Source organism: Pteropus medius, unplaced genomic scaffold (assembly GCF_902729225.1).
Source record: "Pteropus medius unplaced genomic scaffold, Ma_sr-lr_union100, whole genome shotgun sequence".
NCBI classification, from domain to species: Eukaryota; Metazoa; Chordata; class Mammalia; order Chiroptera; family Pteropodidae; genus Pteropus; species Pteropus medius.
The window spans coordinates 29619445-29637262 of record NW_024354500.1 but is presented as its reverse complement, the minus strand read 5'-3'; the positions used below and the strand labels follow the sequence as shown (position 1 = coordinate 29637262).

Genomic DNA, 17818 nt, shown 5'->3' with positions numbered 1-17818 from the left:
TAGGCTGCACCTGGGGTTTCTACTGCTTGCTCTCTCTGTGGTTTTTATTTCAAAACTGCAAAGCTTTGCCCCTAGCTGTTTCTATAAGTAGTTTACACCAAGAGATGCTTTTCTAAATATATCAAAACTGAAATTTTTACAGATCTGTAAGAGATAGGAAAACTCAGTCTCTTAAGAAGGTGAGGAGGTATACGTCCTACTGTGCACAATCAGGGCAAGTCCCATTACTGCCCCAGTGTGCAGGGCCATGTCTTTGTGAAGGGAGATGCATGGGGTAGATGTAACAGGCAGATCCGTAAGGGCTGCAGTTTTGTTTGTGTTCCTGCACTGCCGCTACCCCTAACACTAACCCTAATGCCCAGTTGCTCAGTACTCTGGAGGACAAGCTCCTGCTTTTCTAGCCATCACAATCTAAATATGTTGGACTCTCTCAATGGAATATAGTTTGGTTTTAACAATTACCAAGAATGTTTCTTTCGTGATTCTTATATCTTTAAAGTTACTTTAGTGGTAATCAATATTTCTCTTATTTTATTGAATTATCATTTTAATGATTTTGGTGAATATTTAATAGAAAGTCCATAATGCTCACATTCATATTTCATGTTATAGTCAAATTTATTAAAAGATAAAGATCACCCAGTATTACTGGAGACGTCTACATAAATAATAGAACTGATATTTCAGATCTGCATGTAATAACACTGTCCCCATATGACTTGCATAGGTTACAAAACTGTCTTCCTCAACATAGTCCTCCTGTTCCTCTTTTCAACTTGGTATATTAATTTGTGCTATTTCTGGCAATGCTTTCTAGTACGAAAGATAAAATTTCAGCCACTTCAACTTTAAAAATAACCATAAAAATCAACAAAAGAGATGTGATTTAATCAAAGTACCCTGAATCAATGGAAAACAGTTTATTTCATGAATTAAAAACTTGATTAATAGTTTTAGAATCACAATGACATTTCCTTAGGCAATTTGGAAGTGATCTGAAAATTACAAACATGAATTATGGTACGTATATCAGTCTATTCTCATCACTGCAATTTAGACATCTGGATGAAAGTCGTGTCTTCAATTTCTCAATAGTTGAGTAACACCATTGCTGGTTTTTACTATAACTGATGAAAGGAAAAGTATGGTAAACTGGAAGCATGTTAACAAACATGGGAGGTCGTAATATGTTTCCAGGATATGGCATTTTGCCATTGACCACAGCCTTTTGGAACAAGATAAAGTCATTGAAATAGTTAACAGATGTTAGCCATACTTGACATGTAAAAGTTCTACTGCTAAAAATTACGTAGGGTCAGATGGAGATTTGGCACTTGGTCCGTAATTTAATTCACTTGGCAAATGGGAAGTTGAGATCCAGAGGCATAACGCATAATATCGAGGCCACACACTTCGCATACTATGCAGGAGCTCATAAACTACTGACAATATGTACACTGTGCTAAGCCAGCTTGATTAAGTATTAACACAGTATTTGATACTTAGGGAAATCTGAAGTCAATTTTCATGTCTACTAAATTAAATTATTTCTATGAGAGCAGAAGAGTAGACTTTTCTCCATGTTTAAAAGCATGTTTACAAATTTTATTATTTAGCTTCAGCTTGCAATTTACTTGATGACTGGTATTACTTTCTGTTGACTTTAAAATGTATCCAGGTATAGTAAAAGTACCTTTTTTTCCCCACTCTTGTCTGTTTCACATTTCAAACAAGTTGACAGTATGATTTTCAGATGAATATCTGTCGCTGAAATGGATCCTCTCAGCCTTAAGTCACAAATTCATTGAAGTTAAGCGTTGAAGGAAGCTTGTGCTACTTTAGAGTTTGTGGTTTTATTCACAGCTTTGCAAATAAAGTTACCAGCTTCCATCACTTTATAAAGATTCACACCCTGGTAAGAGAAAAGAGGGATACCAGGGGAGAAAAGAGATTAGAGAGAAAGAGGACAAAATAGATCCCTTTTACTTTTACCAGTAGTTACTTAACCCTTTAAAATTACTAAACAAAATTCTGCTTATTATTGATTCGGGGGCAACCTTTATTTTCATGAACCATGTAGGCAACATTTTAGATTTTTCTGCTTTATTAAAGCCTATCTTAAACTTGAGCCTTGTATAAAAACCACAGGCGAGTCACACCTGAATAAATCAGTGTAATTATTCAGATTGGTACCTAAACTCTAGGAAGGAAAACAAAAAACCTAGAAACAATCTACAAAATATCAGTGAAGGGCAATTAAAGTGAGAATGGTTTGGAGGAGTTTTTGGATAAGGCCTTAGGGAAAAAAAGTACCTCTATTACACAAAGAAACTAACTTGATAAAGCTTTAGGAGACATAGGAAAGTTGAATGTATAATTTTTTAAACCATATTCAGAAACACCGTTATTGGTATGATAATGAAGGAGGTAGTTATAGGTCAAATAAAATAAAGTAGTGTTTAGTAAACATCTAGAATTTGTTTGCCTGAGAGGTTGTATTATCTGAAAGCATAAATAGGATCAATAAACACTTAGGTGAATCTATGAAGGACAGGCAGTTGGGTATGAAGGCAAAGTTCAAGGTATGCTCCCCATCTCTAGGGCTTGTTGTAGCACAAGGTCACTGTCGAGGTCTCCATCCAGCATCTTTACTGTTGAGAAGGCAGAGCATTAGATGGATCACCCAGAAATCTGCACTCACATAGCATTCCATAACTCACTGGACATGGACTAGAAACAAGGTGGACTTAAAATTGAACAGATTCAGTGCCTTGCTATTAAGGAGTCATTTTTAATATTTGTGTAAGTCTGTCATTTTCTTAAAATAAGTAAAGATACTCATTGGGGCTTTTTATAAAAATGATTGTAAAGAGGTCGTCATTCTAATATATCCAATTACTTCTCTCTAGAAACTTTTAGAACACTGTTTTCTTTGTAGTTTACCTCTTTATTTAAGAATGATCAAGACAAGTATTTTGTAAAATGACACAAATAATTTTCATAATTTCTTTTTATTATAAAGTTGTTTTTAGGGTATTAACACTTGCTTTGGTTCAAGTAACTTGGTTTTGTCATGGTAATGGTTTTAGGTGGACTATCTGTTAGGCATGTTGTAGTTTAATATCCTTAATTAAGTGATATTTAACTTTTGTAAATAGGTACACATTTTTTATTTGTGTATTATATCTAGCAAGAGATCATAGGAAGACTTTAGTCACCAATATACTTCACTCTCCAAGAATTTGATTTATAACAATTATGCAATGGAATATCATATCAAAGAAGAGCTTTGTTTTGGCCTTTCTCTACCATTTTATTTAATTAACAGATATCATTGTAAAATAACGCTGCATTTATTCTTAAATCATTTGTCAGGTACTTAAATATGTCTCATGTACTATGATATGTTCTGGGGGTTTCAAGAACCTCATGTAGAATATGGTTTCTGTTTTTAGGGTGCTTATGGTCAAGCAGGCAATATGGACCCCTTAAACAGAAAATCCTGTACTATTATACTTCGAGTCATTGATAGAGATGATTAAGAGGGCCAAGATGTGGGGCAGTCAACTCACTGAGTAAAAGGGAATGGAGAGGAGTTGGGTAAGGAAGGGTGCCGGGAAAAGTACACCCTGACCTAAGTCTGATAGGGAGAGTACAAGTTATTGAGAGAAAGAAGAATAAATGGGGCACTGTAAGCAGGGAAAGAGCGATGCAAGACATCTGAAAATGGAAAATGATGGGCAGAGATAACCAAAAACATATAAGCAGGCCTTATTAGGTGATAGAACACAGCCTCGCTTTTCAGGAAATGAGAATCCATTGATGAGTGCTCAAGCAGAAGCAAGACATATTCATATTTGTATTTTAGATGTAATCCTCTGATGGTATCATGGAGGATATGAATTTAAAAGCCAGTCTGAAGCCAGCAGAACAGTGTGGAAGATGAATACCCAGGAAAGAGATGAAGACTTGTTCCGATGTAATTATAACAAGTATAGTGAGAAAGGGGAAAAAAATGAAATATTTTAGAAGTCAAATTAGTGACTCTTGGTTATTGATTAGGCATGGGAGACATAGTGACACCAGATTCTACAGAGAATCAGCTTGTTAACATGGCAATTGGTTGAATTATAGCTGCTACTCAATGTAACAATCTTCCTTGAATTGTAAAATTCTTAGGAATGGAGACATGGTGTATTTGCATTTGGACCAACAACTTATAGAACATAATGTGACACATGTTAAGCATCAGCTGAGTTTAATTCAGTCATCTAAATCTCCAAGGAAAGATCTATGTATCTTCAGTTTTTCTCATGACTATGCATTTCTAACAGAAATGATTAAGCTATTTTGTAAGTGAAATAATATTTTCAGCCAGAGAAGATAGCCAAAAGCTTTTGGTATTTATAAGCAATAGCTTTCAGTATTTAGTACACATGATATCAATGAATGTCATCAAGCATCTGTATGCAACAGGCAGGGGGTATGAATAAGCTTTAATAATTGCTCTCTGGCTGCAGGAGGTGCTAGACACAGAAATAAGATCATTATAAGATCACCTTTGGTTTATAGGTAGAGTCACAATGGTAGCATGGAAACACTAAGGAGAGGAACCCAATAATGTAGGCCTGGAGAATAGGCAGGGACATGCTAGAAGAAGAGTTTTTGAGGATGGTGGTGCCTTACTGTCCCGGTCAAATCATGTGTGAGGAGTAATGCCATTCAAAGTGGTGGTGAAAGCATGAGTGAGGGGTAGAGGTGAGAAACAGAATAGTGCAGAAATGAAGACTGCAGGCAAGTTTGGGGCTGCCGGAGCATTGATGTAAGTAGAGTGAGGAAAGAGGAGAAATGGAGGGGGGATGAGGGAATTCCATTTTGTAATTCAGATGATGCGTTTACATCTCAGAAAACATTTTAATCTTCTGTGAACCATTTTCTTGCCTCTTATAATTTTTTTTCCTAAAAAACAACAGAAAATCCTGCCTTATAGACTAATAAGCCATATCAACAAGCAAAACAAGGTGCTGACTTTCGTGGATGTTATTACAGAACAAGTGACTTTTCAGGTATCACTTGTAAAGAGACTATTCTTGTTGTCCAGTGTCTCACATGCTAAGTATTACTAAGCTCTGCTCTTCCACTGACCATTTTAAAAGCGCCGTGGGCTCTTTTCCAGAAGCCTTAGTTGTCTCTGTGAGAAAATCAAGATCTTCATTTCCTCCGAGGAAAACATCCATTAAAAAAAACCCCAAACTGTGAAAACAATAATCATAATGGGAAAGACACAGGCTGCAATTCACAAAGTGTGTAAAATCAAATCAGATAAGACATAAAAAAAAAAAGTACTTGGAGGTCATGGAGAACTATAAAAATGTGAAATGGCAGCATTATTGGTGATTGAACTATAGCAATAAGTTACTTTATAAAGCTACCCAAAGAATTTTTATTGTATTTTCCCACTGTGCATTTTAGTAAATAGCAAAACAGTAGTAAAACTTTGACCTGAAAATTGCTTCTCAAATCTGAAACGCATTCCAATTTGGATCTGCAAAGAATGCATGAATATTAAAATATGTAAAACTAACTTACTGTGTTGAGCCCCAGGCCATTAAGCATATATACCAAATCCTCAGTGGCTACATTTCCAGAAGCACCTTTTGCATAAGGGCAACCACCCAATCCTGATACTGCAGAGTCCACCACGTTAATCCCCATCTGAAAAATAAACCAAAACACCCAGGCCTTGTACATTTATGGCATGTAAATTGTTGCATTTCTACTTAACCTGTTGCAGAGCAAATAAGCAAATCTGAACCCATTATCCAAACATTCACTTACTTACCTGTTGCTAGAACAGTCCTTGGGGAGCTGATTTCTTTTCTGACTAATCTCTTTTTTTAGCCTAACAAACTCTGCTAAGGATCGCAGGAACTAGAATAATCTTATATCAACATTAAGATGGTGTTTTCATTGATAACAGAATGACTAAAGAGGGTGAAGCTTGAAATAAAATTAATACACACCTAGATTGTATTCTCCATCCAAATCTCAAGCTTTATCCTAAAAGCATTATATAAACAACATGAAATATTTCTAACATGCCAATTCGGAATCAAGGTGCTTTAGAAGACTAGTGGTGGTAGCAGTAGGGTAACTGTGTCTGAGACAGGATTTTTGTGAGCTCAGTTCATCCACCTATTAAGCCATTATTTTACACACAAAACTCTACTGCTTTGGAAGAAGTAAATAAGAGGCAAGATACCCACCACTAACAATAGTACCAGCTTACAAAATGTCCTTGCTAAGTGCTGGTTATTGCTCTTAACACCTTATGAGTGTTAACTCATACTCCTCACAAAAATCCATGAGGTAGAGGCTCTTCTATAATCCCCAAACCAGGGATGAAGAAACTCAAGGACTGAAGGATCACACATTTTGCTGAAGGTTACCTCTGTCACATTCTATTGTGATTTGTGGCTTCTGGAAACATTCAAGTGGGTTCATGTTATATGTTTGGGACATCAGAGGTGGAGAGGATCTGTGTTTGCTAGAGATATTGTGGAAGTCATGTGCACAACAGGGTCCGAAATGGGCCCTGGAGATTAGATTCGAATAAAAGAAGAAGAGAGGCAGGCATATCATTCCTCTGTAAAAGGTGATAATTGGGTAATTAGAAGCTACCGGGAGGCCTAACTGATTCTTCACTCTTGGGCATTGAAGAAAAGGTAACATGACCTCATTAAAATGAGAAGTCCCTGAAAGTAGATCTCTTAGCCAACCTGCTAGATCAGCAGTTCTCAACCATAGAGTCAGAATCCCCATCCCCAGAATGCTACATCCCCAGAGTTTGTGATTCAGGAGGTCTTGGCTGGGATCCAAGAATTTTGAATTTTTAACAAGATCTTAAATGCTGTTCTCACTGCTGCTCTGGGGATCACTCTTTTATTTTCTTTTTAAATTAACTTTATTTTAGAATAGTTTTAGATTTCCAGAAAATTTGTTAAGATAGTACAGAGCATTCCTATATACTTTGCACCCCGTTTCCCTGTTGTTAACATCTTACATTGTTATGGTGTAGTTGTCACAACTAATGAACAAATATTATGTTGTTATTAACTAAATTCCATGCATCACTAAGATTTCCTTAGCTTTTAAAATAATGTCCTTTTTCTGTTCCAAGAACTCATTTAGGATACCACATTACGTTTAATACTCTTGTCTTCTTAGGCTTCTCTGGGCTGTGACAGCTTCTCAGACTTTGTTGACCTTGACAGTTTTGAGTAGTACTTGTCATATATATTTTGTACAATGTCCTTCAATATAGGTTTTTCTAATTTTTTTCCCTTCATAGTTAGACTGGAGTTCTGGAATTTTGTGAGGAAGACTGCAGAGGTGAAGTGCTATTCTTAATACATCATATCAAGGGCTCAGTGATATTATGATTTATAAAAAATACATATTTGGTCATTCTGATGACCATTGCATATTCTCATATTTGGAATATCCTAAGTGATGAGAGCTATCCAAGAGTCTTCTGTTATATTAATGAGGTATCATCTGTATCTCACCTAAAAATGAAAGTGAGTTGTTGTCAGTGAACCCACCATGTGATTAGAACATTGGAACTTTCAGTCTCATCCCTGACCTCTAGGTAGGAGAGAGAGGCTAGAGGTTGAATTAATTGCCAGTAGCTAATGATTTAGTCCATTTTTTTAATGTAAAGAAGCCTCCATAAAAACCAAAAGGACAGGGTTTGGAGAGATTCTGGGTTGGTGAACATGTGCAGGAGCTGGAAGAGTAATTTGCTCAGAGAGAGCATGGAAGCTCAACCCTTTATCCATGTCTTGCATTTTTCCCATCCGGCTGTTCTAAAGCCTTTGATAATAAACTGAAAATCTAATAAGTAAAATGTTTCTCTGAGTTCTGTAAGCTACTCTAGCAAATTAATTGAACCAAAGGAGCAGGTTGTGGAAACCTTTGATTTATAGCCAGTTGATCAAAAAGTACAAGGAATAACCTGGATTGTGAATATCATCTGACATAAAAGGAGGGGGTCATGAAAACCTCTAATCGGTATTTGCGGGTTAGAAGCACAGGTAACAACTTGGGCTTGCAATGGGCATCTGAAGGTTGGGAATGCAGTCTTGTAGGCTGAACTCTTAACCTGTGAGATCTGATGCCATCTCCAGGTAGTGTCAGAATTGAGAAATGATGGGACACCAACCAACTGGTATCTGAATTGCTAGTTGGTGTGGAGAAATTTCCCTCCTCCCCACATTGTTACATACTATCAAAATGGTTTATGACTAATGAGGGAGTGTTTGCCAGGTTTCTGCACGATAAAACCCCTCTGCCACCCATTTTCTATACAGTACTCTTTGGAAAAAGGTCACCATCTGCATCTTACACTGAAGGAGTAAAGAATAATTTATTTGGAATTCTCCCCTACAGGAGATTCGTCTATTCTTTCACATTTATTTATTCAATCATTTATATCAGTAGAGATTCATAGGTATTTATTTTTCACTTTGGGTACTAATCCAGTCTTACTTTATATATTTTGTTGCTCAAGTTGAGATGTAGATTTTCCCTTGTGAGACTTGAATATGTTTACCAAGGCTCACAGGGGCAGAACCGTAGTCCAAAAGCCTTACATGTCTTTGGGACCCGAAGCAAGTTTACAAATATAATCTGTTTGCTTATGAACCTCCATTTCTCCTCATTATACTCTTCAATATGGGAAGGTCTCAAAAGCTCTTCTTTCATTATCACAACCTCTCAAATAATGATCTGACAAGCTCAATCATATTGAGGTGTTAATACCTGACCAGCTAAAGTACTGGTCCATTTAGGACAATGTATCTACATTTGATGTGAATCAAAATAGCAAATGTAAGGAATTATGTTCTAGGAGTGAAATTTGTGGTATTGTCCAGTAGTTGGGAAAGACAAATGTTAGGACGTTGGCCCATCTCTGGGAGTCCGCCATGACATCTAATAGGCAGAGGAATTCTTTACTTACAGGCAAAGACTATCAATTCTGTAGAATTCATCCTTCATGAAGATAGTTTTGGTGGTTTCAATACTGTCTACCCATTATAATCACTTTGGAACCTTTTAAAACTAACTCTCAAGTTTCTCCCCACACCAATGAAATCACAATCTCTCTGGCAATGGGGTGAGGCATTGGTATTTCTTTAAAGTTCCCCTGGTGATTCTTTTGTGTAACTAGGTGTGGGAACCACTTAGGCAGAGGTTCTCATCCAACTCATCCTTTATCAATCCCTGGGTCTGAGTCAGTTTTAATTTTAGAGAAGCTCTGCACCCTGCCTGGGGAAGAAAACAATTAATCATGACTGGTCAACTTTTCAAGGAAACCAGTTTTTGCAAGCAGATACAATATATATATATATGAGGTAGCAAAAACCAGCAGTACGAGCATGATGAGTGAGACATGGCTTCAGCCCACCATGAGGTCTGATTCACTCTTGGTATCTGGAATACACACATCATGTTCCTTTTCCCAGTACTGAGGATTAAGATTCTGCAAACACTACAGAACTACAGAAGGGACACTTGTTGCCTTGTCAAAAGAACAGTCTTAATTGGCCTTTTGGGAGACAGTGAAAAACACAAAAGTCCCTCTTCGTAACTTATGATCAATGTGACTTATCGGGTGGGTAATGTGAAAGTTTATTCACAATAAGAGTAACCAGAGTCACAAAAGAGAAACAATAAATAACCAATGTCAAAATAGAACAAACAAATAGCAAGTGAAGGTAGGAAAACACTTTTATCCCACATTAAATCAAAGACTGTGAGAGAAAAACTAAAATACTATGGTATTTTGTACTTTCAGACTGACAAAGATTGTTAGCAATAAAATAAGTATAGAGTAATAGAATGTGAAAAAGAAAACTACAACTTCAACAATATGGACAAATCCATAAGAAGTCAGGCACAAAAGAAGACATACATTATGATGCCATTCAGGTAACTTGTAAGATAACAATGCTGTTAGAAGTTAGGCTAATAGTTAACTTTTGAAATGTAAATAAAAATGAGCAAAAGGAAAGCTTCCAGGGTGCTGACATTCTATTTCTTGATCTGGGTTGGTTACACAGATAGTATCAGTATGTGAAAATTCTCACAAGTCTGAGCTTATAATGTGGCCAATTTTTTGTATGTGCATTAAACTTCGATAAATATGGTGACTCAAAAAGCAATGTTGTTGGAATTGAAAGTAAACAGGAACACTTAAATTGGTAGGAAATTAGCTGCAACTTTTTTTCTGCTCAGCAATTAATTAGCAATTAGTCTTAATTGCCAAAATCCATCATTGCAGCAAGTTCCTATCAAAAAAGTCCTTCCTAGGAATATTTTTATGAATCCTAAGTAAATAGGTAAGAAATAACAAATATATATGGGCGAATGTATATGTGTTGCACATGAAGCACTCTGCACACACATGCATCCCTCTATAGATTCATCAGTCATTTTATAAGAATAAAATTTGAAAATAATCCAAAGTTCTATAATGGGAAATAATTTAAATTAATTATGATATAGCTATAAAATAGAATGATAAATGCTATGTAAATGCATAATTAAAGGGAAAAATAGGTTAGAGGATGTTATAACAGAAGACAGAATAATGATTCTATATTCTAAAAAAAAAAGATTTGAATGCTATACCAAAGTGTTAGCGGTGGTGATCACTGGGTACTGTGACTACAGGTAATTTATTTTAATTGTTTATCTTTGTTTTTCAGTGGCCCACAATGAATGTTAATTACTACTTACAAAAGTAGAAAAAAACAGGTTCCTCCAAACTTTAGCCTGTAGTAGAATGATAGTAAATCGATGTGACTGAGCACAAATAAATCTAAGACCCTGAATTTCTTAACATCATTATTTTACACCTAACTGATATTTCCAGGGTCCAAGACTGTAGGCTTTTTTTGCATACAAAATCTAATAAAGGTAGACATGATCTGGGTAAAAGTTTACCTGGAAAATGGTCTTTCTTTTCTTTTTTTTTTTTTCCTGCTATCAGACTAGCTCTGACATGGATTCTCTTTCAGTCAGCTCTTCACAAATTAAATGAATCGATTCTAAGAACAAAAGATGGTTTTAAAGTTTAAAGAAGTAAATTTAAAGAGAGTTTATTAAAGTATACATTACCTATGAAAGAGAATATTAAGATATTAGTTCCTTTTAAAGCCTCTCTTCAAAAACTCCCACTACTTTAAAAATATCTTTTTGTCAATATCCTCTAAATTCTGTCCTCTATTAAATGTGCAATTCTATTTCCCAGAACAATCTTCTCAATGGATAATGTTACCCATACTAAGTAATATGCTCTTATTTCCAAACAAGCTGCATTAGAAATTTCCAATCATAGTTATCTAAGAAACTTGATTTTACTATGTATGTTTTCTCTACATCTACTTCTCTATCCTATTAGAAATGATATGTAATATGATGTAAACAAGTTCTTAGCAGAGTGAGAAAAAAGGACATTATTTCTTCTCTTCGTTAATTCTTTATGGCAAGTAAAGGGGACATATTTGTACTTTATTATTGGAATAATATTATAATAAATGCCATTACAGATACGATAATATCATATATTTGAAAATAATTGATGGGCTACTTAGCTGATTTTATCACATAAGAGATTAATTTTTTAATTAATCGGCATTAAAAGATTATTCTTAGAATGATACTCCCTTTCCTACCTCTCCAAACATAAAGCCTTCATTTCAAGACTTTCAGGTTTCTGACGCGTGTGCGTGTGTGGACGTGTGTGCGCATGCGCGTGTGCGGGAGAGAGAGAGAGAGAGAGAGAGAGAGAGAGAGAGAGAGAGAGAGAGAGAGAGAGAGAGAGAGAGAGAGACAGAGACAGAGAGAGAGTGAGAGAGAGACAGAGTGATATAGAGCAGAGACAGAGACAGAGACAGAGACAGAGACAGAGAGATCACATAAGCACAAAGGGAGTTTTGCACCATTTAATGCAAAAACAAAGCATTTGGTTTTTGTTTGGAAGGGAAGTACATCTTTAGACGAGTGACCACAAGGTGGCAATGTAGCACCAAAATCCACCAAGTTAAAGCTGAGCATTTACAAACCCCACTGTGTTCCAGCCCCCCAAAATGGCAAACATAAATAAATAGCTTTATATAATTCAAAGAAATATTTTCCCTTAAAATAAGGCAACTTTTACTCATGGTGTATAACACAAACTGTCGTTCAGTGATTTCAGTATATATTTTTTATTCCTTTAACGTGAGCATGTTTATTAAGTGTGCTATGTGCCAAGGACTTGGAATACATACAAAGTCCCCTGTAGCTCATGAGTGAAGCATTAGGAATTAAAATTACTATATATTTCGTATGTCGCTGAGAAGTAACTTACTATTATCAAATGAGAAACAATTTTCTTTAGAGCTCAGGGAACTAAATCTCCCCATAACCCAGGATATAATAAACCTGCTGAGTTTGCTTATATATACTCCCATCTACTTGAACTCTCCAGATATATGCTTGAGGGCTGAGGAAAATGTATAAACTATTAATGGCCAGTTTTTCTGGAAAATGGAAAGTTGGCTGTAGACAGATCACTCTGTACTACAATTTTAGTCAAGTTCTGAGGGGTATTGATTCCATATGATTCATAGGTGCCCAGACCAGATTGATACGCTAACTAAAAAGAAAAGTACCATCTTGATTTTTTTCTTAAAAAAGTGCTGTAAGATCTTATTATTCCCCCCAAAAGTACAATAAAAGTCAAAGAAATCATTTTGCAAAACATATAAGCTTCTATATAGTCATGATTTCAAAATATTTAATCTAAAATTTTAGATATTGAGGATACTGAAGTCTTAAGGAACATATAAAATTCCAGTAGTGTTATCTTTTGAAATAACAGCTGGTTTCTCTATATACTCTAAAATCAAATTTTTCTTTAAAAATCTGTAATGTTAAATTTAACTTTAATGAAATTTTTTGATAGTGGACAATATTCATTTTTGGATTTTGGTTACTCAGAGGGAAAAGGCAAATATTTATGGAAGACAAAAGATTAAAAATATGCTTATTTTTCTAATATTTTTCTCCTCAGCTGTTCCTCATAGCCAATATTCCCTCTAACAAAGAGCTGCAATTATCCATATATTCAGTACTGCTTCTATTCCAGTGGCCAGGCCAGGCATCACTAATGGGTCACAGCACTCTTCAGTAAGCCCAGATCTTGCCCTGAGATGCTTCCCAACCAGCACTCTAACAGTTACTATATAGAGTTATGGTACTACTTGAGAAAAAACCCTATTTTCTATTCCTGTGAATTGTGAACATAATATGCAATATAAGCCACAGACAATGAATAGTTAGCATACATAAAGCTCAGTGTTTTAATTAACTGAAGTTTATGCCAATATAAATAATGTAAATAATGACAAGTATATACATTGCTGTTGAGAGAAGACAAAGCTAATTGAGGTTACTAATGTTTTCATATAACACCTCTCATCTTAGATAAGGTTTTCTACATGCTGCAATTCTCCTTGCTTTACCACATTCAGTGAGATAGATTATATTCTTACATGTATGTAGTATACTTCAATTTGAGATAAAGATGGGAGTTTGTACATAAAGGGTGGTGAGAAAGTAGAAAAACAGGTAACAAGAAATTTCTCAATTTCAGTAAGATTGAGAAAATAAATAATATTAATGAACATTTATTGAATGCTTATCTGGTCACAGGTATTGCACCATATGCTTTACATATAAAACCCCACAAAATCAATATGAAGTGAGTAGTATTAGATGCCTATTTTACTGATGAGGAAACTGAGGCTCAGAGAAGGCAAGTGATATTTCCTACTTCATACAGTGATGACCCAGAGGAAGAACGCAAACCCAAGTCTAACAACTGTGGACTACTGCCCAATATTAATAATTAACATTTAATAAGATCGACTACATGCCAGCCACATTACTAAACACTTAACACGCATTATTTCATTTGATCCATATAACAACTCCAGGGGGGCAGGGTGTGAATTTGGAAGAGAGCAATGGCAAATCTAAAGATTTCATTTTCTTATGAGACTTTCTTAAACTTTCTGAAAAGTTTCTACACAACTTAGCAACATTATCAGGAGACCTGAGAAAGTAAATGTTGTCCCAGTAATAGTATTTCTAGGAAGCTAATCTGAGAAAATAGCCAGAAATGTTTATATAGATTTATGTTCAAGGGCAGATTCTCTTCATAGCATTATTTATAACAGTGGAAAAGCCCATAAGTGTCCAACAAGAGGGAAACAGTCAACAAATTATATAAGATAAACTATTATGAAATAAATATTTTTAGAAGAATATTTAATGGTATGACAAATGATTATAAGAACATGAAAGATTAGAAAACAAGATACTACCTATATTTGGTAGGATTCACTTGTGTTTCTAGACTTTTAAAAATTAGGACAAATGAACCTTATTTATATACTCTGCTTTCACAATCATTCCCATATTCTGTCACTACAATAACCCAAAAAGTATTCTGGCCAACTTCAGGCTCTATTTTGTCATTTCTTGGATTCAATTCTAATTCTGCAGATGAGTCCTTTCAGAATCATCTCCTTTTGTCTGTGCTTGAGTGGATATTGCCCCTACACTTCTTCATTAGCCACTCATTCTCTCTAATCTATTGGCACAAAATGTTTAGTCCAATCGTCCTCAAACTTTAATAAGATTTAAATGTCTGAGGTGGGGTATAAGCCTCCATGTTTCTAACAACTCCCAGATTATGCTGAAGATGCTAAACTCTGGAACATATTTGAGTGGCAACAGATTATGGTTGTTCCAGGAAACATCTCAGGTGTCAATATATCTTGCTTCAGTCACCACAGTGGCTCCTTCCTGCCTTGTGCAGTGTTTCTCAGAATGAGACCATCAGAGTATCAGAACCATTTGAAGTTCTAGTTTAAAATAAAGATTTCTGTGCTCTATCTCAAAATCAGATTTTTTTTTTCTTGTAAAGCCCAAGTATATGCATTGTTCCAAACTGCAAGATGTCTTGTAAGGATAATAAAGTTGGAAAATTTCTAACCTTTTGATTTAACTGTTCATCCATGTCAGATTGTGCTGCCTCTTCACCAAAAATATGTCTTCCTCTTCCAGGACTGTTAGATATTATCAAGCTGCCCTGTGGTTAGATGTGGCTATGTGACTGTAGGTTAGCAAATGGCATGTGAACAAAGTGACACAGGCCATTTCTAGAGCAAGACTTCAAAAACTATGTGTCTTCTTCCTTTTTAATAGCCAAATGCAGATGACAATGAGGTCTTACAAATGGTGAGCCACAAAATGGAAGGAATCCGGGTCTTTTAATGACTATCTGGAAGAAAGATGCCCACTGTCAGGAATGTGTGCAATAGGCTGTCTAATAAGTGAGGAGCAAACATCCATGTGTTGGAGCCGGTATTCATTTTGGAGTGTACTGATATATCAGCATAGCCAACATACATACCCAATGATACAGTTGGATTAAAATCTGCCATTTTATTAGCCATTTTCTATTTGTTCTATCTGTTCTTTGCTTTGCTTTCCCTCTTTTTCAACCTTCTCATTTGTTAATGGAGTATTTTTTTATGATTCCATTTTACCTTTCTATTGACTTAATTTCTACACTTTTAAAAATGGTTTAGTAGTTAACCTATATTTTAAAATAGACATCTTTAATAATAGTTTACTTTCAAATATTTATGCCACATGTAGAGAAGGACCTTATGACAGTATATTCTCAATTCATTCCACCCATCCTTCATGCTATTGTTTCCCTACCTTTTACATATATAAACCCACAATACATTGCTACTTTTTTGCTTTAGGCAGTCAGTTATCTCTTAATTAAAAATAAGAAAATAAGTAGTTTTATCTTGATTTATTCTATTTCTGAGTTCTCTGAAGAAATGTGTCTAGAATAAAAATAGCAGAGATTCAAGTCCTGGTTTTTGGTGAACACTACTTCTTGGAGGTAAGAGAAAGAAGGTGAGCTCATAAGAGACAAGTTTAGGAGGAAGTTCAATGTCATAAGTCAGGGTGGCAAAAGTTTCTGTAAATACTTACACCACAATGATGAATGCTGCAGATAGTTAAGGAAAATGAGAGCCTAGAAAATCCATTGGACTTAAAACATTAACAAATTTTGAAATGGGTCATTTCAGCAAAGATAGGGCAAGGGAGAGGTGGCATTAGACTAGATTTAAAAACAGATGAAGAGCATATAGCCTAGTGCTTAAAGGATGGGTTTCAAGAGGCAGACTTCTATTTGAACCTGCTCTGCCACTTGTTATCTTGACATTTTTATTTTACTTCTCTGTTTCCCAACTGTATAGTGAATAAAATAGTATGGATTCATGGGCTTGTTGATGATACAATAAGATTCTTCTATGGAAAGCATTTAGCACATAGCTTGGTACATAACAGCCAATAAATCCTAGCTTTAACAAGTATATGACAAAGATAAGAAGCAGAGGATATGTGTGATAAAATGAAGAGATTTGGGGCAGAGTTAGGATTTTATAAATGAAAAGATATGGGGGGTATGTGAGATATGTAAGTTGGAAGCCATTAAGAACAAAGCTAATTAAATGGAAATAAAGAATGATGCCACCAATAAAGGAGAAAATTAACAGAGAAGAAACCTAAGAAATGTGAGGATAAGTTTGAGATTAAGGCAGAAACATGGAGGTAAGTCAGAATATTAGTTGAGAAAACTGTCCTTTAAGATAGAATGAAAAGAAAGGACAGGAGCATAGAGATATGTTAAAAGAACAATGAAACCCTGAAACTTCAGGAAAATAAATGATCATTTTTTTAAGAAACATAGTAATTGAGTTCATCTGCTGAGTCATGGAAAGCGTTGATCATCTTTCTAGCTCCCCAACACTTGCTTCTCTGAGATCAAGCTTTACCCTGCTCTCACAATACACTTCAGTATGTGTAGAAAGAGAGAGAGAGAGAGATAACTGCAATGAGGATGAGTAGGAGGAAGGGGATAGATTGATAAATAACATCATGTGAAACAAAGACTGCATCTGTAAAGGAAGTCACCCTGTATTTTTCATAAAAATCTGCAAATCACAAGTTTTTACAGCTGGATAATTTACTTAAAATCCCTTTTATGAATGATTGATTGATATTTGGCTTAAAGGAAACTGAGCCCCAGAGCTTTTAGGGGGTTACCAAAAGTCACAGAGGTCTTCAGATGTAGAGATGGAGCTAGAACTTAGCCTTTCATGTTTTTGTAATTTTTCTTTACGAGGTAAGTGATTTCCAGTTCCAAAATGAATGTTAGTGGGAAGCCTACCTAATATTGTGAAAATATAACTAAATGCTAATAAGCAAAAAAATGTTAAAAGAAAAAAATTAAAACCACAGTAGTGCTGACAAAGAATTGACAGTGTTATTAATACTCACAAATTGTGGGGGTGGGGGGGTGGCTAGTGAGAAGAGGAAGACCACATTTTTTATAAAAGTCAAAACAGCAAGCAATATATTAGCTTCATGAGGTCAGGAACTTCACCCTATCACTCATATACCCTCAGTATATGGCATAGTACCTATAATGGAACAAGTTACTCTTCAAATATTTTTCAAAGAATAATTGAACAAATGGTATGCATAGAACAATAATGCATGTAATATCAAAACCTGAGTGCAAGCATGTCTGTACAGGATAATAACGGAACTTGATACAATTCAATCGGAGACACAGAACTACATAATGAGACCAAAATAAATGAACATTTCA

At 35.3% G+C, this 17818-nt stretch overlaps 1 protein-coding gene across 3 annotated transcripts in view; it reads right to left on the bottom strand.

The window, feature by feature from the left end:
• Positions 1-526: 526 nt before the first annotated feature.
• Positions 527-17818, bottom strand: part of HMGCLL1 (3-hydroxy-3-methylglutaryl-CoA lyase like 1) — a 159019-nt gene continuing 141727 nt past the window's right edge. The window contains exons 7-8 of one of the 3 annotated variants that reach the window (XM_039853118.1): positions 5590-5715; positions 527-1912 (exon numbers count right to left, since the gene is read on the bottom strand). In XM_039853118.1, the coding sequence (XP_039709052.1) occupies positions 1811-1912; positions 5590-5715 (228 nt within the window). In that variant the 3' untranslated portion in view covers positions 527-1810. The remainder of the gene's footprint in view (positions 1913-5589; positions 5716-17818) is intronic. The other 2 variants (XM_039853119.1, XM_039853117.1) reach the window with 2 other exon arrangements.